Source organism: Alosa pseudoharengus, unplaced genomic scaffold (genome assembly GCF_046254945.1).
Source record: "Alosa pseudoharengus isolate Yale_2024_CS ecotype anadromous, Long Island Sound unplaced genomic scaffold, YU_APseudo_1.1 YU_APseudo_1.1_scf_1, whole genome shotgun sequence".
In the NCBI taxonomy this organism is placed as follows: domain Eukaryota; kingdom Metazoa; phylum Chordata; class Actinopteri; order Clupeiformes; family Clupeidae; genus Alosa; species Alosa pseudoharengus.
The window spans coordinates 29,051,207-29,072,540 of record NW_027468564.1 but is presented as its reverse complement, the minus strand read 5'-3'; the positions used below and the strand labels follow the sequence as shown (position 1 = coordinate 29,072,540).

Here is a 21,334-nt window from a genome sequence, read left to right as displayed (position 1 = left end):
CTTCCTCCTCTCTACCTCCCTCCTCTGTTTCTTACTTTCTTCCTTTCTTTGTCTGTCTCCTCATTTTTCTCTCTTTTTTTGAACTTCCCCCTCTCCAACACCATCTTTTATTAAACACGGTGTCATTTCCAAGCGTACAAATCTAATGAGAAAAATAACAACGCCAACAAAGTGCAACAGCACTGCAACAAGCCACTATAGTTTACATTCTAAATGACAATGTAACAAACACACACGCAAATTTAAGTTTCACAGGTTAACTCGTGTACCTGTTTTACTAGCTTACTCGTTTGTGTATACATTTGGCATATATTTGACACTTTATTGTATGTAATAACCAGAGCAACTCAGGCTTAAGTGGCTTGCTGAAGGGCACAGTGGTGACAGTTAAGAATCGAAACCACAACTCTCCTGGCCCAGTTCCTCAGCTACTATGCCACCACCGCCTCATCAGGATTGACAGTTTGTTGCAACCCCCCACTGTCTCAGCATAGAGGACTGGTGATGGGTTTTGGAGTGTGTATATGCGTATGTGTGTGTGTGTGTGCGTGTGTGTGCGTATGTGTGTGTATGTGTGTGTGTGTGTATGTGTATGTGCGTATGTGTATATGTGTGTGTGTGTGTGTGTGTGTGTGTGTGTGTGTGGTAAGGGGTGGGTTATCACTGAAGTCACGGCTTATGCGCTTCCTGTTGTCTGAAAATAGCCTGTGTGAATTTGCCCATTGTCTGAACGGAACTGCACCAAAACCATGTGGACTCACTTTCACTCATCCACTGTCCCACTCTTTTCTACCCCACATACACACACACACACAGCCCCCCTCACCACACACACACTCTCACTCTTTTCTAACCCCACACACACACACTCTCACTCTTTTCTAACCCCCCCCACACACACACAGCCCTCCTCACCACACACACACTCTCACTCTTTTCTAACCCCCCCCCCCCACACACACACACACAGCCCCCCTCACCACACACACTCTCACTCTTTTCTAACCCCACACACACACACTCTCACTCTTTTCTAACCCCCCCCCCCCCCCCCCACACACACACACACACAGCCCCCCTCACCACACACTCTCTCCTCCTTTCTTAGTTGTTATGTTTCTCTCTCTCTCTCACACATTCACACATTTTCTCCTTTAATCACTTTTGACCGGTCTTTCTCCACCCAGGCTGTTGTCTGTCTGTCTGTCTATCACTTCCTGCCCACCTTTCTGCCTCTCTTCCTCCTCCTCGTCTCTTCTCTCCTTTCTGATCCCTCTCTCCTTCTACCTCTCTTCCTCCTCCTCGTCTCTTCTCTCCTTTCTAATCCCTCTCTCCTTCTGTCTCCTTTATGTTCTATCGCTCTTCCTTCCGTATTCTGTCTCTTTCCTCCATGTTCTAGTTGTATCTCTCCTACATGGTCTGTCTATCTCTTACATGGTCTCTTTCTCTCCCCTCCATGCACTCTCTCTCTCCCTCTCTCCTCCACTTTCTCTCTCTCCCTCTCTCCTCCACTTTCTCTCTCTCTCTCTCTCCCTCTCTCTCCTCCATGTTCTCTCTCTCTCTCCTCCATGTTCTCTCTCTCTCCTCCATTCTCTCTCTCTCTCTCCTCCATGTTCTCTCTCTCTCCTCCATTCTCTCTCTCTCTCTCCTCCATGTTCTCTCTCTCTCCTCCATGTTCTCTCTCTCTCTCTCTCTCTCTCCTCCATTCTCTCTCTCTCTCTCTTTCCTCCATGTTCTGTCTCACCTGTGCAGGGTCCTCCCATTTCCTCAGGAAGTCCTCTTTGGCTTTGGCAAGGAACTCCTTCACTGTGGGACACAGAGAAGTGCATGGTCAGTGATGCACACAGGCCATATGCACATACTTCTCTCTCTCTCTCAAATTCAAATTAGCTTCATTGGCATGAAAAAAAACATTGTGTTGCCAAAGCTTACACATGTGGTATAAATGTATAGATTTAAATAATAATAATAAAAATAATGGTAAAAAAAAATAATAATAATATTTAAAATGTACACTAATTAGGCGAAATAATACAGATTTAAATATTAATAATACAAATAATGGTAAAATAATAATAATAATAATATTTAAAATCTATACTAATTAGGCGAAATAATACAGTAGAATGTAGGAAGGAAAAGGACTCACTTTCTCCATCTTTGCCACTCTGTCAGGAATTCTACTAACCTGACTCTCGCCAGATGAATTTCGTTCCGTCTGGCTCCGCCTAGCTCGGCGGAATGAAATTCATCTGGCGAGAGTCAGGTTAGAATTCTACTGCTATTGTCGCACTCTCTCTCTTTCTCTCTCTCTCTCTCTCTCATACATACACACACACACGCACACACACATAAACAAGCGAACACAAAAAAGGCAAGAGCAGCCTTGTTATCAAGCAGACACCTTCCTTCGTGGATTTTTGAATGAATTAGGCCCATGCCATGATACCTCCAGAAGAAAAAGGCACGTGTTTAATTTATAAGTGAATGATTGAAGCTATTCAACAGGTGGATAGGAAACTAAGATAAGACAATCTAAAAGATCTGTTGCAGTGACAGACAGACAGACACACACAGACTCTCATCCTTTTCTGGCACCTTGTATGAGCTGCTGAGCAGCAAGTGATTTGGATTATTAGGTCTGAGGCTCTCTCTCTCTCTCACACACACACACACACACACACACACTGTCTTCAGCACTTGCTCTTAAAGCAAGTGTGCTCCCTTGCATGGACCTCTTAAGTAGACTTCCCATGTCATCTTCCCATGTCAAGATAGCGAGGCCAGGCCTTGTGCTCACGTGAAGCCTCAGTCGTGTGGAATAACACATCCAGACAAATAATAATAACAACATAAACATTCCCGGGATTCTATGGAACACTAAGGAGCACATAACTGGTCTACATCTGCTTTTGGAAAGAGGTCTGCTTCCTGGAGAACGCGCGCAAAGACTGGCAGCATTGCAGGTGCGGGGTTTACACTCGGCTAGCCTACATTCTCCGTGCCTTTCGTGATGTAACTTGCGCTGAAAGACTACTGACTGACTGTCGGTGGACAGGGTATGTTAGTGATGAATGACGACCACCTGGAATGCTGTTACGTTTCGCCCTGATTCGTCCAATACCTCGTTTTGAAGTGTATTGTTTGCCGAACAAGACTGCGCAGGTTTAAGCTATATTCTTTCTGACTCAAAATGACATTTCTTGACATTGCATATTGGTGAAGCCTCATGTGCTCGTGTTTGCTTCATTCACCGCCGCCCGGTATAGTGGCCACACACACACACACAGAGCCCATTCTGAATTGGTTTGTTCTGGAGATGCTACCCACCTGTCAAAAGATTAAGCAGGGAAATATGTGTGGTTGGCTAGCACATAGCCTAAAAATAAATGTATAGAGTGCAGCAAACGCGTGTGTAGCAAAAACACTTCCCATACGCAAAATAGTACACCCACCGCTTTCCATATCGCTTCCCCGCCTAGAGGCGGGCGTGTTGCCCATGTCTTGAGGCCTAAACGCCGGCTGATTATTCCTAGAGTCTCCCCTCCTCGCCGATTCAGCCGTCTTGGTCTCAGCTCGGAGCTCGGACTCGTTCGTAATTGAAACGTGGGTCCGATCGCCTTCACAGAAATGGGAGTGACTCCGAAACGACCCTTTTTTCTATCCACCGCGCAATTCCTCCTCAAGAAGGCATATTTCCCGTCTTACCCATCGACATTCGCCAACCTTAGCCCCTGTGTTACAACTAGATAGAAGCAGAAAGTCCGGAGGATGGCCTATATTCCAACGGCAAGCTCCGGTGTATGGCGGGGGACTGCACAGGGTTGTTGACTTGGCTGCTCGGGCAGAGCGCCTTAAACGAAGAGTCAAACAGCCAGGCACTGACAGCCTTGGCCACCGAGCCCGACACGGCGCGCTCTCTCTCCTCTCCGGCCCCGGTTGCAAGCCCACTCCTCCGGCCGCTGCGCTTTCCGCCTATCCCCTGCTTGCTGGTCTTCCTTCGGTCTGTCCTTAGATGTCACCGCTGCCTCTCATTGAAGCGGGCGACTCCAGCCCCAAGTCCAGTGTGCAGGGCTGTTAAAAAAAAAAAAAAAAACATAAGCGAATTATATGCAAGAAAAAAAGCACCTAATGAGAATCTGACCCTTCGTTATAGATATTCAGCGTCCATGCACTACAGACGGGAACTTCAGTACAGTGACGGAGGAGCACCCGCCTTTTCAGTCATCTCATAGGACGACCCGTGGGTGACGGACAGTGGCAATGACGCATTGATTGGTCGGAAATGCGGGCGTCAGGGCCCTGTACGCCTTTCCACTGGTACATTAAAGCCTGTCAACAAAATAATGAGACCATCTCGGCATCAACACTGAGGACGAAGAGCATCCTTTCTGAAAATCATCAGCGCAAGTTCAATTCGTCCACATCGACAGCATGAAAGACAGTTACCACACTTGTTAGCCAATACAACCGGTGGAAGACGCTCAAAACATCCGTATGCGTCCTGTAGATCACATTTACATGTGTAACTGTGCATCTGAACACACAAAACAATTTTTGATCATTTTCATAAAAATTTGAGTGTTTTATTTAACTTTAGAACACCCATGTGTATTCCCGGGCAAAAATGACCGACCATTAGAAATGAATGGGTGAGAAAATGGTAAGTGTATAAAATTGAGTCCAGGCACATAGTTATTGATCAGATGGATTGTAGGTGTGCTTATGTACATTAAAACACACACACAAACACACCCTGACTCCCCCTCTTTGTTTCAATGGCAGCCCCCACTGGAAGCTTTCTCCAATAGAATCTTCTCCTTTCTGAAATGCATGAGCTCAGGTCAATGAGGCCTGCAGGCCATAGGCCTAAATAGCAAATGGAAGTTCAAATCTGGTTATATCCAATAGAACACAAGTTGATACAAAGGTCTATCGCAACATTAGATGATAATATGTGTGTTACTATGGATTTATAGCAAGTTATAATGCAGTGGTCATTTTTGACCGGGAAGACAAGTAAACATGAAACGAACACAACTGGAGGGTTAAGAGTTTGTGCCACAGCCTGTGGAACTCTGTCTAGACCGCGTGAAGAACATCTTCAACTCTACCACGATAGTTTCTCTTATTTCTGGGAATAACAACTTGGTACGGAAATAGCAGCTTTCGGGATAAAATGGCACCGCACAGAGTGATCAGACGTGCGGAGAGAATTGCCAGGACTTAACTACCTGGGTTACAGGACATTCACCTGGCGTTGCCAGTCAAGGGCAAAGAAAACCATAAAGGACTGCCACCACCCTAACCACAATCTTTTTAAATAGCTGCCTTCTGGAAAACGCCTCCAGTCCCTCAAAGCTGAAGAAGAACTGAAAGAAGAACAAGAACTGAAAGACTAAGAAGGAGCTTCTTTTCCCAAGCCATACAGGCCATGAATGCATCCCAGCACTTTTCCTTTTTTATAAACCCATTAAAGCATTTATTTATTTTCATGTATTTAATTTCCCCCCACCTTCTTATTTTATTTTTTGTTATTTTATTTCTTGCTCTACTGCTTTGTCTACTTTTTTTCCCCATTGCACAGCGTAGAGTTGCTGTTACGATACCTCATTTCACTGCTTTTTGTTTGTGTGCAAATATGCCAAAATGTTAGCCTAGAAATCTAGACGCACCCTAGCGGCAGCAAATTACATTTGCTCCCAGGGCTAGTCTAGCAACTCTCCGTTGGCTTGTGAGCTCGAAAAATTAAACTTCTATCAGGCCAATCAAATCGTGTATAGTCGTTAGGCGGGCTTAACATAATGATTGATGTCAGAGTTGCAACGGTTTGGCTTGAATTCCCTGCTACTTGAAAACAAAGAAGATGGATGTTGCTGTTGGCCAACAGTGTGACACGAGTTAAGCTTGTTTTAAGATGCCAAAAGTTTGAACTAGCCAACTAGCTCTGCTGGTGGGAAAACGCATGGGACTCAGCGCTGTCCTATTGCGTGCAGAGGGAATTTGAAAGACAACCGATTATCCCGCCCCTCGGACTGAGCACTGCGAACGGTGAGTGCCCAGACCCTACATTCTAATGTGGGTCTGGCTCGTCAGGCTACCAAAATGTGACAAAATCTCTTGCATCTTGAAACAAGAGGTGATGATAAACCTGACGGCAATAACAAACCATGGATAATTATTCAAATAAATAATGAATAATAATTGCAAATAATTAAAGGATAACAACATATTTTACTCAAGCTTTTAAGGAAATACATTAAGGGCTAACGAAACTGACTGAGTTGACTGTTGAGTTTATGTTGATAAGGTTCAATTAAAATAAGAATAAACCACATAACAACCATAAATAGCCAGTCTACAGAGTAAAGCACAGGGAGTTTTCCAAGGGAGAGAAAACTATACAGCATAAGATATGTGACGGAGTTTGTTTTTTAAAGGTACAATTCTTGTAAATGTATTAGCCCATGTCAGTGTGATGAAAGGTGCAGAGGTGTGAGTGTTGCATAGTGAGGTGTGTGTGTGTGTGTGTATGTATGTGTCTGTTTCCTACTTCTGTTCCTGCAGGATGTGTGTGTGTGTGTGTGTGTGTGAAAGATGTGCAGGAAAGAAAGGATGACAAGAGAAGAGATCGAGAGAACTGAGGTGTCGCGCTGGATGAAAGGGGGTGGGGGGGGGGCACCCTCTCAGAACCACCTACACCCCTGCTGCCATCTCCTAGCAACCACAGACTAGAGGCACTTCCACTGATATGTCAGCACAACTGCTATATAGAAGTGTACTATTGTAGTAAAATACAACTGCTGTACAGAAGTGTACTATTGTATACAATTACAACTGCTATAAGGAAGTGTACTATTGTATAAAAAAGTTAGTATTAAATATTATGTCATATATATTGTTAAAGGGGTGTGTAAAGACAGTCAATGATTCTGGCAGAAGGCTGTTTGACGTTTGAGCTCACAACGGCCAATCACATTGCACATCTCCCTTTTTGTGCTCCTAAAGCAACTTGCTGATAGGGTGGAATTGTTGATGGGTTGGATCTAACCCACTGTGATTTCCCCATGCACAGCACCATAAAACTTGACTTACCTGACTTACAATACTGACAATGCATTCAGTCCATGGGCTTGGCAAATGCACGCCTCCAACGTCGGCTTTGCATTATGTGATGTGGTTGTCGGAGGTAGGATCATGACACCTTTTCGTCAGTTATACACAAATTGCTAATTAAATGGGTACCAAGCACATTGGAAACTGATGAAAAGCACAGGGCATTGGGTTACTTTCTGGATCGGTACGGGCCACTATGTCTGATCAGAATAGACACAAACTAATCAAGTCTGACACTACAAGTTGTCTCCAGGGTCCTTCCGCTCTGTCGTGCAATAAGTTGACAAGCGCAGCCAGCCGTTTTCACAACCTCCTGCGAACCTCCTTTTCAGCGAGGGTGAAGTCCAGGCCTCCACATGAAAAATAGGACTTCACGAGGTTGACGCAGGTGTGAGTAGTAGAATAACTTTTATGTTGTTGGCTACTCTGAACATCGGGAAAAACTTTTAAACTCTAAAAAAAAAACACCGCTTTGGTCCCAGCTGGAGCCGGAAACGGAATTATCGACCTAACAACCAGACCTAACAACCAGACAGTTCCCTGAGGAGCAGGGGCCTGTACTACGAAGCGGGGTTACTGGCTTATCTGGGTAACTTTGAGAGTAACTCGATCACGTGTGGCGTAAGTTCCCGATTAACCCGTACTACGAAAGGTGGATAGGTTTTAACCGAGGTATGCTGCCATGGCAATTTACGCTGCATCTCAAACCTGCTCCGAGCAGGTTATGTTCTTGCTTAACCCGAGGTTTCCGTTAACCACACCCTTTATAAGTACCACCCCTCTACTAACAATTCGAGACTATGTCGGCGTACCTGGATGATCCATACGACATCGGAGCGCAAATCGTGAGGTGCTCTCTTCGAGGGGTTTTAGAGACCGCCATATATATATATATATATAGGCCTATATATATATATTCTCTATGAAGATATATATTGTCAGCCGAGGGAATTCGTTATCTTTGTCAGATGATCTAGGCAGAAGTCTCTAATGTCACCCGTCATAGCAATGGCCTTACGTGGACATTCATGTTTTCCATCTAATCGGTGATGCTGAACATCTGAGCAAGTCGGACTAAATCGGACATAGGCCTAGCCTAGCCTACAGTATGCTGAACATCTGAGCAAGAATAGCCTAAAATAAATCGGACATAGCCTAGACCTAATAAATTAAAATCACCATTTTAACAAACTTGTTGAATTGAATGTCATATTACTGTACCCTGCATAAAGGCTACACATTTCCACAGCACCAGAATCCGACCGAATGCCTCCCTCAACCCCTTCCACAATCGGCCTTCCACTATTATTTGCGATGGCCAACTCCTCTGCTACTGTAAAACACTCCTTACAGTAGTGTTCAAAGACACCTTTTTCTTGTTAGCTAAAACAGAGGCCAAGTGAAGGCTATAAGCATACTAGGCCTACATGTTTTCATAATTAAGAAATATTAATGCAAGCTATAACTATATAAACCTACTATTCTGAATAATGTGTTTGTGTTTCATTTTCACCTGCTGCCATGTGCGTTTGGCAATGGTGTTGCATCTGAAATGTTCACAGGATTAGGCATACACTAAATCAGTCAATGGGGGCTACTTAAACATTAAATTATCCTATTACTGTAATCTATATGCCCACTTCTAAATTGTGTTGCATCTGTAGGCATTTCTATGAACTCAAAATAGGCAATTTAATTATTTCAACTCATTTCAGACATTCCGCAAGCTATTAATAATTGTGCATTCCTCATCTGTAAAATAAGGTGATCGCGTCATCATTGAAAGTGGTGACTTGCGCTGCAACCCGCCCCTTTTATGTGAACACGCACAAACTCCAATTAGGTTAACCCCGGCTCAACAAATCAACTTCATAATCAGCGTCGTAGTACCGATTAACACCACTTAAGATAACCAGGTTTTGTCAACCCCGGTTTAACAAAGTAACCTTGGGTTATATCTGGGTAGGTTAAGCTCGCTTCGTAGTACAGGCCCCAGTTTGCTGAGCGGCGACTGGAGAGTAGAAGGGCAATATATTAGTTGGTATTGCTTTGATTGTTTATATTATTATTATTATTATTATATATTGTATTATATATATTAGTTGGTATTGCTTTGATTGTTTATATTATTATTATTATTATTATTATTATTATATATTGTATTATATATTAGTTGGTATTGCTTTGATTGTTTATATTATATATTGTATTATATATATATTAGTTGGTATTGCTTTGATTGTTTATATTATTATTATATATTGTATTATATATATTAGTTGGTATTGCTTTGATTGTTTATATTATTATTATTATATATTGTATTATATATATTAGTTGGTATTGCTTTGATTGTTTTCATGTGATTGTTTTATCCTCACCCAGCTAGTGGAAACTGCATGGATAGATTTACTTGTTTTAAGCATGTGGGGAGAGTTCACACTTCAGTGATCCGCATGCATGGCTTGCTGGTAGTTACAAGCAATAAAAACAAACAACAATTTCTTAACAAGTACTTAACTTTATTATTTAGTTTTTTCTTTCCACGAATATTTTGGAAAATGACATATCAAATGACATCATACCTTAATGAGTAACGAGGAAAAGTATTTACAAACAGGAAACAAAACGAACCAATGAGGGGCAAAAGAAGCACTCAAATCCTGTTTCATAACCCGTCCCCTTATCCTCAGCCAATGAAAAGCCAGGGATGCCCCACAAACCCGTCCCTCATCTCCCCTCAGCCAAAGAAAAGCCAGGGATGTCCTCAAAGTCCCATCTTTAGTCCTGGTACAACGCCAGCATGTTTCTTTTTGTTCGCTTTAATATACAAAAAACACAAACAGTAAAAAAGAAAACACAAGTTTATTTGTGCTCTCCTTTCCAAAAGATAGTTAGCTGCTTCATTCCAAACCCAAAAGAAAAAACCCTCCAACGGAGTCCAAAGAGAAATGCGTTTGGACTGTCAAAGGTGGACCACAGGCAGAGCCGACTTCTCTCCAGTGCTGAAGAGCAAGTGCTGAAAGGCAATGCTGGTGTGTGTGTGTGTGTGTGTGTGAGAGAGAGTGTGTGTGTGTCTGTTCAAGGAACAGGTCAGTGCCAACTCTTTTAGTCTGATGTCTTCATGTTTCACACACTCAGGATGGTAAAGGAAAAACAAAACGCACAGCACCATAACCTGCAGACTCCAATGCGTTTAGGTCACAGAGAAAGTGTGTGTGCGTCTGTCTGTGTGTGTTTGTCAGTCTGTCTGTGGGCTTGATTGTGTGTGTGTGTGTGTGTGTGTGTGTGTGTGTTGCTCCGTCCTTCACCAAGGGTGCACGGTACCATACTTGTGTAACAGTATCACTAACGTGCCTAAGCGCTTCGAGGTTAAGTATCTGTGTGCGTGTGTGTGTGCGTGTTTGTGTGTGTGAGTCTGAGTGTTTTGTTTTTGTTTTTTTGTTTACAGGCAGTCCATGGAGTTGTCTGGCAACAGTCCGAGAGGAGGGGCCTTCCCGGGCAGGCAGGAGGGCGGCAGCATGGCGTTGGGCGAGGGGTCCACGTTCTCTGAATCCTCCATTTTGTCCGCGCTTCCCTCCCAGTTGATGTGGAACCGTGTCACGCGCGGGTTCGACGCCAGGATGTTCCTCTGGAGCTGTGTGTGTGTGTGGGGGCAATTCATTCAATATGAGAACAGTAGTCTTTTAACAGTGCTCAATGTATTATAATGTGTATGCTGCCCGTGTGTGTGTGTGTGTGTGTGTGTGTGTGTGTGTGTTCACATGCATATGTGTGTGTGTGTGTGTGTGTGTGTGTGTGTTCACATGCATATGTGTGTGTGTGTGTGTGTGTGTGTGTGTGTGTGTGTGTGTTCACATGCATATGTGTGTGTGTGTGTGTGTGTGTGTGTGTGTGTAAAAAGAGAGAAAGTGAGGGTATACACGCAATTTTTCATGTTACTGTTTCCCTTAATGCTGTCAATGTTCTAATTGTTATGCTGTTTTTCAATGCTGTTTTAATTGTGCTTTGGCAACACTGTACTTACTTACAGTCATGCTAATAAAGCAACCTTGAATTGAATTGAAATTGAATCCCTCTGCCTGAAGTTATCAAAAGTTCTTAAAGCCGTTATACTGTAGATCAGAGGTTCCCAAACTGTGAGGCGCGCCTCCCCTGGGGGGGGGGGGGGGGGGCGCCAAATAATTTGAGGGGAGGCGCGGAAGGTTGATTCAAAAAAGAAGGAAAAACGTTTATTTCATGTTAGAACTACCTATGTTTTTTTTTTCAACGATTATGTAATTGTCAACATTATAAAATCGAAATAAATAATAGAAGAGATGTATACTAAATCTTTGGGATAGTGGAAAGTATTATTGATCCCTATCCTGAGTGAGAATGTATTGTGCCAAACTTCATAACGTAATTTAGCAACAGTGCCGCCAGCCGAGCTAGCTGCAAGATACCAGTGAACGGTAACTTGCAGCTTGGAACTTGAGCTCCAAGCAGATTTGTACACGCAGCCTTACAACACTGTTTACAGCTCTTCGAGGCACGGTAAAATGTATTTTTTGGTACATAGGTAATTTAGATAAACGTATGGTATGGGTGCTTACGTTTCTTTAGGAATCCGCCGCCTTGGTTTGTATAGAAATGAATATTTACATTTATATTTAAAAGCAGAGTTTGGGGTTTGTGACTGTGTGTGACACACTTCATCCAACAAACCAAACTTATATACAATAAGTGTGTGTGTGTGTGTCTGAGTGTGTGTGAGAGAGCCTCAGACCTAATAATCCAAATCACTTGCTGCTCAGCAGCTCATACGAGGTGTCAGAAAAGGATGAGGGTCATCACTGGCTCATAGCCCAGGTGTGCATGCAGGCCTGTGTGTGTGTGTGTGCGTGCAAGTGTGTATGCTGTACACGTTTGTTTTTGTGTGTGTGGGGTGGCATATGGTCCCCTTACCAGTGTACAGGTGTTTGAATTTTCACAGTTTGGGGTCAGTGTACTCCTAACTGGCCTAATATTTGTGTGTGTGTGTGTGTGTGTGTGAGTGTGAGTGAATGCGTGGCTTCTCACCTGTGTGTAGTCTGGCTTTATAGGTGGATTCTCCCGCAGCTCGGGGTCTGTGTACTCATTGTTGACGTAGTAACCGATGCGGATGAACTCCTGACCCCTGTAGGTGCAGGTGATGAGCACCACGGTCACGCCCACCGCGTCACTCTCGGGAATCAGCCCTGTGTTTGGAGCATCCGCCTGTCAATCAAAGGCCAGAACAGGTGGCACAGAGAGAGAAGAAAGGAAAGATTACGCACTGGAGCAAATGTGCACAAATGTGTTGAGGGCGTGTGTGTGTGTGTGCGTGTGTGTGTGTGTCAGGGTTTCCGTTGTCCGGTAATTACCGGACAATGGCCGGAAAAAAAATGAAATGTCCGACCAAATTAAATCTCTCCGGTCAAATTGTCCCATTGAAATTGGCTAATAATCCCGTCCCCTAACGCAATCTGAATTTGAGAATAAGCCTTAATATGTAAGCCTATATTATACGTCCTCTGGCTATGTTTTTAAATGAACAGGCTCTACCGTTTGAAAAGTAAGCTATTAAACAACACGCATAGCCTATGCTGCATTTCAAATAGGAAGCGCACGCTTAAAACGACCAGGTTAAACAACGAACAAATGAGTGAGGCGGTTCAAACATGGCCAGGCCCAGGCAGACTAGCCTTAAAAGTTTTTTCAGAGGCCAGACGCGATGGATGATGATAAATTGGTAACGTCTGAAGCCTCAGCTGTCCGGTCAACTCCACCACCACCAGATAAAAAGCAGAAGTGTCGGGCGTATCTGTCGGAATCAGTGACATTGGAATTGGAAGTGGAGTTGGGGGGGGTGCGGCCGCTCCAAGACACTGTCATTCTCCGTGTACACTGGACATGCAAAGTGTTCTTTACCCAAAGCATAGGCCTACAGTAGGCCTATGCGTTCTCTGTCTATGATCTGCAGGGTTAGGGCCTCCTCGACGAGGCGATTACTGGTCCGCGGATCATTTCTGGCACAATTAAACGGTATCATTGAATCGCGGCCGAAAGAAAAAGAAACTAGGCTTAAACATTTCCCAGGCCAGAATAGGAAACATTTCCTAATGTATTGTTATCAAATAAAGTGGGTTTGTGTGTGCTTGTGTAAGTGACTTTGTGTGTGTGCATGTATCGTGTTTATGTAAATGAGTTTGTGTGCATGTGTGTGTGTGTGAGCGCATGTAAGTATGCAGGCATTTTGACATGGAGACACAAGATTCCCTTATTGACCTACCAGCCAAAGTGGCCAGCATATTTTAGTGCTGTACACTCAACACTGACTGAAGTTACTGCCACACAGGCCTTGAGTTAATGTACCTACTTGGGTCAGGTCTGTGCAACCCAAACCCAAGCAGTAGTAGCTGAAATAACAGCTTATTTTTCTCTTCAGATGAACAGCATCTATATTTTATACGTCAGAATGGCTCAGTAACCACAGTCATTCAACAACAATCAAGATGCCATAAGTGCTTGGTGGTGCTTTTTTCTAGAGTGTCTATGTGTGTGTGTGTGTGTGTCTCAATGCATGTTTGTGTGCAAGTGTGTGTGTACATTTGTATGACTGTGGGCATGTGTACACGTGTTTCCGTAAGAGTGCGTGTGTGAGTGCGTTTGTATGAGTGTGTATGAGTATGAGTAGAGAGACCTAGATGGGGTGTCAATTTATTTAAAATTTCTCTCATTGACATTCCATAGAATGCCTCAGTCTGTAACCAGTAAATGCGGCTGCGACTCTTTTGGCTTTTAACACTGCTACTGCTTTTATTACTACTGTAGTGGAAATCTTTAACATTCATTTTGAACATCACCCCAGCTTTTGATCGTGCCAAACCCTTTGTCGACCAAACTGCCCTTGTGACCTTTGTCAATCAAATGCTCACATGACCCATTCTCATGAGGACACGTGACGACAATTAATCATTTGATGATGAGTCCTTTCCTCTTGACACAATCAAAGAGGAAGGGCTACGCAAGACGCAGCTCTGGAGGTTCAGTTGGCAGCCGCCTTAAGCGGTTAGTTATACTGGCCTCCGAGCTCGTAGTTCTAACACCATTGTTAACCAATACATGTTTCCCCATGTTTTCAGTTTTCAAAACCTGCCTCTGTCTGCTTGCACTGAATTTTTCTTACAACATGTTAGGCATATGTTTATTGGTGAGGTTTTGTGAGTTTATCTATCTGTAAGCAGGATGATGCAAACCTACTGGCTCAATTTCCATGAAACTAGGTGGAAAGTAGAACGGACTTAGGAAGAACAGATTAAACATAAAAGCAGATGTGACATATTAAGCAACCGCGTTTACATGGATGTTCCTACTATTGAAATGAATCTGATTAAAGATTTCAACCGAACTGTTTACATGAATGCTAAATAAACCGATTGGCGTTCAATCCTTGTTTACATGATACGAGCATTTAATCATTTAGAAGCTCCTAGTTGTATTTCTGCCATGGAAACTGACTTGTTTACGTCACTGTGTATTATTACTAGATAGGGAACACCTGCGCAGGAAGAAGAAATGTACTCCAACAATCAGAGAACTAACTTTACATGGGTGGATTTTTAAATCGATCAGATTATCAGAAGAGAGTAAACCACCTTTCTCAATCCGATTGGAAATTGAGTCTGATTGGGCTGAATCCAATCAGTTGAGCGTGTTTATATAAGGCATTTTTATTCCGATTGAGCCATTTTCCATTAGATTAAAAGTGTCCATGTAAACTGGTCACTTACGCTAACTTTGTGAGACATTGGGCTTTGGCATCTTTATTTATTTATTTTTTCAGTTGCAAATTGTTGTTGGAAAGCAAGTGCTGCACTAGATATTAATACAGGTGGGTAATGGCAGCATGAGACATGTCAGAAGCTTCCACTCGAGTAGACTATGGTTGCAAATTAAGGCTTTCAGTCTAAGTCTACACTTCCTGCACTGTGCATGGTCTTTATACCTTCGCCATACCTCTGAAATCCAATATGCTCGCTCACTGTGGATACTTAAAAATGTGCTTCTCTGTCTCTATTAGAGGTGTAACGGTACACAGAAGTCACGGTTCGGTTCATACCTCGGTTCGGACATCACGGTTCGGTACGAGTTCGGTACAATGGAGGGGAAAGCAAAACAAAAATGCAGAAAGCAATTTTTATTGTGCATGTCTCAGGCTGTACCACCTAGTGTCATACAGTCTCTCCCCTGAGCTATCTGCAACAGCCTCAAGTGTGTAAGATGTAGGCTAAACAGTACAATAAGTACCCAGACTCCATCTGTAACTTGTAAACAAAATAAGACAATCAGCTCTAAAACTGAAAATAGGCCTACAGTATCTCTTATTTCTGAAAGTGCAAATTACATAGAAAAATTAAGCAAGACCTTCAACATCTGTGTTTAGTTGTATATGGAAGGGTCTACAATTTGCCTCAATATTTTTTTTATTGTGTGTAAAGTAATAATCTAGCCAACTAATTGTGAAAATATCACACTATTTTGACTTTTTTTAAAAAACGAAATTGCTCCTTTCATTTCATAAACAGACTACAACTAGAAGTCACGTGACTTTGCCCTTTGACGTTAACTCACCGTAGCATGGTTTGTTTATTAGCCTGGTTAGCGTTGTCACTTTATTTTACCGTCTATGCACTTAACACTACCAGAACCTCATGTGAGAAGTTACAAGTTACCCCAACATAAAGGCAATTACCACGCGATTTACATAGCTTTCTGTCATTGCGAAATCATTTAATTTAAGCCATAGGTTTTGGCCCTATTTGTATGTGTGTCCAAAGGCTGCTGAAGCGCAGGGGAAGTTTTTTCCCCTCGTTTCAGTGATTGGTAGCCTACATCATCTGGGTGATAGCTTCGAGTAGCATTTTTTCCACTCACATACCCAACAACTGCTGAACAACGCCGACAAACAGTTTCATCTTATCCACCACTCTTTCGCCTGTACTAACGTTACTGTAACTGAAGTTTTCAAACTTGCGCTCTTAAAGAGACCAGCGGATCCTCTAACTCTTGTGGGTCTAACGTTAGTGCTGCTAATGACTGACGGACTCGACCGACGACCTGAAAAAAAAAACATAGGCGCCAATCAGAGCTAAGGCGAGGCTACAGATTAGCATTAGGTGTCGCTAAAGAACTCCCGTAACTCTCGCTACTTAACAGTAATTGCGCATGACATTAATTAATCCGCACACGAGTTTTATGTATTTTTATACCATGTATTCTCCGTGTAAATTCATGCACCGAACCGTGACGCCCGTACCGTTTCGGTTCAATACGAATACATGAACCGTTACACCCCTAGTCTCTATGCAAGTCTCTATGCATGCAAGTGTCGCGTTGGAGCTCTCAGACGTATCAGCTCCTACTTGAATGCGCTGATGGGGTGCAAGGATTCGGCAAAAGGCTGTTTTATGAATAACTTCCGTGCAGTTTGCTGCACAATAAAGAAATAATAGAAAAGGAAAAATGTTTTACCGCAGTTCATGTTTGAATCACAGGGGCCGTTCCGTTTGGTTCAAGAATATACCGTGTACTGTGAGATCCCTTCTGTGTGTGTGTGTGTGTGTGTGTGTGGACGTGCACACACATCTGCGTGTCTGTGCAGTAGCCTCAGACTGAAACTCCAAATCACTTGCTGCTGGGCAGCTCAAAGGAGGTGTCAGAAAAGGAAAAAGGAGTCATCCCTAGCTGTGTGTGCACGTGAGTGAGTACGCGTCCGCTCACCTGCACGTGTGTGCGTGCGTGTGCGTCCGTGTGCACGTGAGTGAGTGCGCGTCCGCTCACCTGAAACACGAACATGTGGCGTCCGGCTGGCACAGGGCCGACCAGGACGGAGTCGAGGACCTGGTCGTACTCCTCACTCTCGGCTGAGCCCACGTAGATGATCTTCCACTCCAGGTCTGGGAAACAGCACATGATAAGGATGCGGTAAGGTTACGCGGCTTGGTCCAAGTCACTTTAGTTTATTTATTTCTTATTTACAGAGCGAGGAATGGGTGCAGAGTCCAGTTGTTGAGTGTGAAGAGAATGGAAGGCAACAGGATCGTATGGAGCAATGACATTCATTTGACAAAAAGTGTATTTGGATTAGAATTTACGTTTTACACCTTTAACAGATACTTAAGTTTACTCATATACAAGTCAATATACTCAAGTCAAACTCATATACAAACTGTATACAAATCTGCACTGTCAATATGTATGTGTAAAACCCAGAAAAAACTACAAAGATGTCCAATCAATCTAACTAAGAAAAACGAGCCTGGCTCTTTGGCGTTGCGGTCAAGCAGGAGGTTTGGTTTCCCTGGAGACCCAGGTTCAAGGCTGAGTGGGTGGGGTGACTGCTCTCTCCATTTGCTACAGGCTAACTGAGTGGGCAAGTGTTAAGGGTTTCCCTTATGGAGTATTAGCAAGAAGACTTAAACTGAACTAGATTTCTGCAAGTGCAACTCAATAGGCCTACACTGGAATACTTCAAAACGTATCGTGCTTTCCAACAGGCAAGCACAACCAGTGAACATCTGTGTCCTGCTGCTGGATACAAAAAAGGGAGAAAAGGAAAAATTCTCGCAAACAGCAATACCTAGGAGTGTGGACTGTGTCGACAAAACAGATGACGAGTGCAATCGCCTGGGGACACTCCGCCCACACCCGACACTTGGGCCAATACCACACGGAGGGGATGTGGTACGTCACACGATTTCGCTCCATCCAAATACGCGCCGGCGCCAAATTTTCATCTGCCAAAAACTGGCTCTTTTCTCTCAGATGTGTGTAAAACTAGTCCATTGTTAAAATTGAACAATGTACATGCAATTACACTACTTCAAGTTAAAAGGTAGCGTTAGCACACTGTCGTGTGTGGTGCCAGCGCGGTGCTCCGATGTCTGAAACACTACTACTTGAATGTTACAAAGGTCTGATTTTAAATTAGTTCTACCTACACACAAGAATTGAGTAGTGCTAACTTCCATAACCGGGTGTAAAAATGAAGGTCACTGCCTTGTCGACGCCAGGATACGTGAAGAACTCTTGCTAAGAGACTCCCGACAATAATTATCGTTTAAAGGCATATGTGCGAGGTGACAATTTGTTCTAGTGATCTTAAATGGGCACAGGTTTGTTAATACGCTGCACTTCACATGTTAACGTTACCTACCTTCGGGTAAATCCTCCATGCATTCAAATGTGATTTCAAACTGGAATGGGTTTCCGAAAGGACTTGGGTTGTCCAGAACTGCGACATTCAACACTTGCACTTTCGCCATTATCTTAGGGCTTTTCTAACGTGAGTGAATCAAAATAGCAGATTGAGCCGTAACAGTTAACGTTATGTCCTTGTACTGCCGACTAGCCAGTCCAGGTGAGATAGCCTAACTAGCCGGGGATATCGGAGCCAGGCGATGAAGGGAGGGTTGGTCTGCAAACCGGTGTCTTTCTGTCCACTCCAAACAACATAGAACGGTTATAAGTTACAGTTTCGAAGGTTTAGCTGGACATACACCGACGTCTTGTGCCTCGCCGGCAAAAAAATCAGAGGCTGATGGAGAGCAAGCTAGTAAGTTAGCCTACTGGCTTGCCAATCGTTCCAGTCCAGATGCAATTGTTTTGGTCAAATAGTCTTCCTCGACGCAGTTTGCCACTAAACAGTTACTAAATCGTTAAAATAATGCAATAGGGGTTGTAATTTCGAGTTCCAGAGGCTGAGATAAATGACAATAATCTTCTTGCAACACAAACGACTTTCTCCCGCCAGTGCATTCACAGCAAACCTCTGCGAACGTAAATTGACAACAGCAAGTGTCTCTTCCTCCTCTCGCCATACACTGCTAAAAATTATTATTCGCAGCGCCATCTCGTGGTTAGGAGGAGTGAATGCAACTAACTCGTCACTTGGGAGGACTGGCTGCATTACTGCAATTTGCTTGGGCAAAACAAGTCATGTTTTCCCCATGTCTTCCCGGGATGAAAAACAGTCTTCCGAGGTCAGACTTGGCCGCCTCATCGACCTCCACACATACAATAACTTACTTTACTGTAGCTCACAGAATGTCCTCAACCCCCCCCCCCCCCGCCCCCCACAGTTAGTCAGCCAGTCAGTCAGTCCAGAGAATGTCTAATAAGGAGAGAACCTTCACTCTCGGAACTCTTCCGGTGTGGTACTGCATCTAGGGGCGCTCACGGGCGATTCCAGAATGAATGGAGGTCTATGGAGCTGTACCCCTCAAAATCCACTTTTCTCGGGATATAATTTTTTTTCAAGTAATTTGAATATTGCATTCGAAAGGGGAGGCAAAGACAATACACTTGGTGGAGTATTATATTTTTTAAAGTCACTTAATTGTTCTAAAAAGCCTTTCAAACGTGCCAATGATGTCATTCATTAGCATGATCATAGCATAGCATCAATGCTAGCGTGTTATGGGCAACAACGACCCAACCTGTAAGAAAACGAAAGGACATGACTCCCGGATTATTTCACTTTTGATTGAAAATCCATATCCATTTTGCGAAAAATAAAATAAAATCTGAGGGTTTCAGTTGTTAAATAGGTGAAAACAACAAATGTAGCCATGTAGCTCCATAGGACCCCATGTATTTTGGACTCGCCCGCGATCGCCATCTAGGTGAACTCTGGTGAACTGCAGCCAAATTCGGTTTGTATGGGATTAATAGAGAGTGGGGAGGCTCTCCTTAGAAGGGCTCTGGTCAGTCTCAGCCAGAGCCCGTCTACGGAGAGCCTGGCCACTCCGTATTAAGTCCCATTGTACCGAATTTTGGTTGCAGTTCCACCAGATTTCCACTGGGGGCGATCGCCATGAGTGCAGAATGAATGGGACTCAATGGAGCTAGACGGCTAAATTTGTCTCTTTCACCTGATTGTCGTTGACAAATCTCAGATTTGATTATAGTTTGTATAACTTCAACATGGGTTATAGGTCAAAAGTTGGATGAACGAGTACTTATGTCCTTTTGATTTCTTACAGTTTGGTTCGTTGTTGCCCATAACACACTAGCATTGTGCTAATGAGTGACATCATTGACACGTTTGAAAGGCTTTTTAGAACAATTAAGTGACTTTAAAAAATATAATACTCAACCAAGTGTATTTTCTTTGCCTCCCCTTTCGAATACAATATTCAAATTATATCCCGAGAAAAGTGGATTTTGAGGGGTACAGCTCCATAGACCTCCATGCATTCTGCACTCGTGGACGAGCGCCCTCATGTGGAACCACAGAAGGAACTGCAACCAGTTCAGAAACCGGAAGTTTTCCGAGAGTGGCAGTTCTCCCCTTATTAGACAAGTTCCCCATTCTGTCCAGTAGAGGGCATCACCTCACCTTATAACAGCGGTTTCCAAACTCCTCCCCCCCACCCCCCCCCACCCCACCCCCGCGTACCACCACCTATCCTGACTCGGCTCAACCACCCACACATAAAAATGTAACGCATTGCCGCCTATATGATAAAAGATACAAAATCAAAATGTGCAACTGGTCTATGAGCTCTCACACTAAAGAACAAAGAGAACATAGACTTAAGGTTTTTTTTTTAACTCATTTTTAACACCTTTCCAACATTGCCCTTTTAATCTAGTAGGTTTAAGTGGTTTTCGTTTAAGTGGTTCTTAAAGGGGCCATATTAGTTGAGAGAGGTTGATGTCAGAAACTGTGCTTCTGTGAGCTAGTCAGAAATCTCCCTTATTGAGACGTCACAAGGGAAATTAGGGAAATTTTAATGTTAGGCCTACTATCCCCTGACTACCCCCATCTGAAAATTCCCACTAGGTTGGGAACTTCCTGTCGAAGATCCTCCATTTTGGTTGTAGCCTATTGTTTCCAACAGTAGGCTACTCTAGACACAATATATCCAAACGTCTTTTACCTGACATCCATATTTTAAGCATACAAACAGAAACTCCCCAGACCACGTCTCATTCTTGTTGACATATTTAAAAATCCGATACCGCATGGCACGGCATGATTTATTAGAAAAGTCATGGAAACAGTGTCACTTTAAACAAATGTGTGTAAGCCTACTGTGAACTTCCTCATCCCTTCACTGGACCTTGTTTGCAATATGCTGCTGCGGGGTATTACATGTTTTGCCCAGTTAATTTTTCAGTCCACGTTTGTGCATGTCGGCATTGACTTATT

At 43.5% G+C, this 21,334-nt stretch overlaps 2 protein-coding genes and 2 non-coding genes across 4 annotated transcripts in view; all 4 read right to left on the bottom strand.

Annotated features, from left to right (window-relative positions):
* LOC143124599 (cAMP-dependent protein kinase catalytic subunit alpha-like) overlaps positions 1-4,164 on the bottom strand; it is a 29,265-nt gene extending 25,101 nt beyond the window's left edge. Inside the window, exons 1-2 of the mRNA XM_076286252.1 lie at positions 3,456-4,164; positions 1,745-1,806 (exon numbers count right to left, since the gene is read on the bottom strand). Coding sequence (XP_076142367.1) covers positions 1,745-1,806; positions 3,456-3,501 — 108 coding nt within the window. The 5' untranslated portion in view covers positions 3,502-4,164. The remainder of the gene's footprint in view (positions 1-1,744; positions 1,807-3,455) is intronic.
* A 5,798-nt stretch (positions 4,165-9,962) lies between these two features.
* asf1bb (anti-silencing function 1Bb histone chaperone) lies at positions 9,963-18,970 on the bottom strand. Its single transcript, XM_076286239.1, has 4 exons — positions 18,335-18,970; positions 16,960-17,075; positions 12,178-12,354; positions 9,963-10,753 (listed from the first exon to the last, which is right to left on the bottom strand). The coding sequence occupies exons 1-4, from the start codon at positions 18,441-18,443 to the stop codon at positions 10,562-10,564; spliced, it is 594 nt and encodes a 197-aa protein (XP_076142354.1). The 5' UTR covers positions 18,444-18,970; the 3' UTR covers positions 9,963-10,561.
* Positions 11,874-11,957, bottom strand: LOC143137831 (small nucleolar RNA SNORD60). Its single transcript, XR_012990108.1, has one exon. It is a non-coding gene; the product is annotated as a small nucleolar RNA SNORD60 (small nucleolar RNA).
* Positions 16,781-16,865, bottom strand: LOC143137860 (small nucleolar RNA SNORD60). The gene has a single exon (XR_012990122.1). It is a non-coding gene; the product is annotated as a small nucleolar RNA SNORD60 (small nucleolar RNA).
* Positions 18,971-21,334: the final 2,364 nt, after the last annotated feature.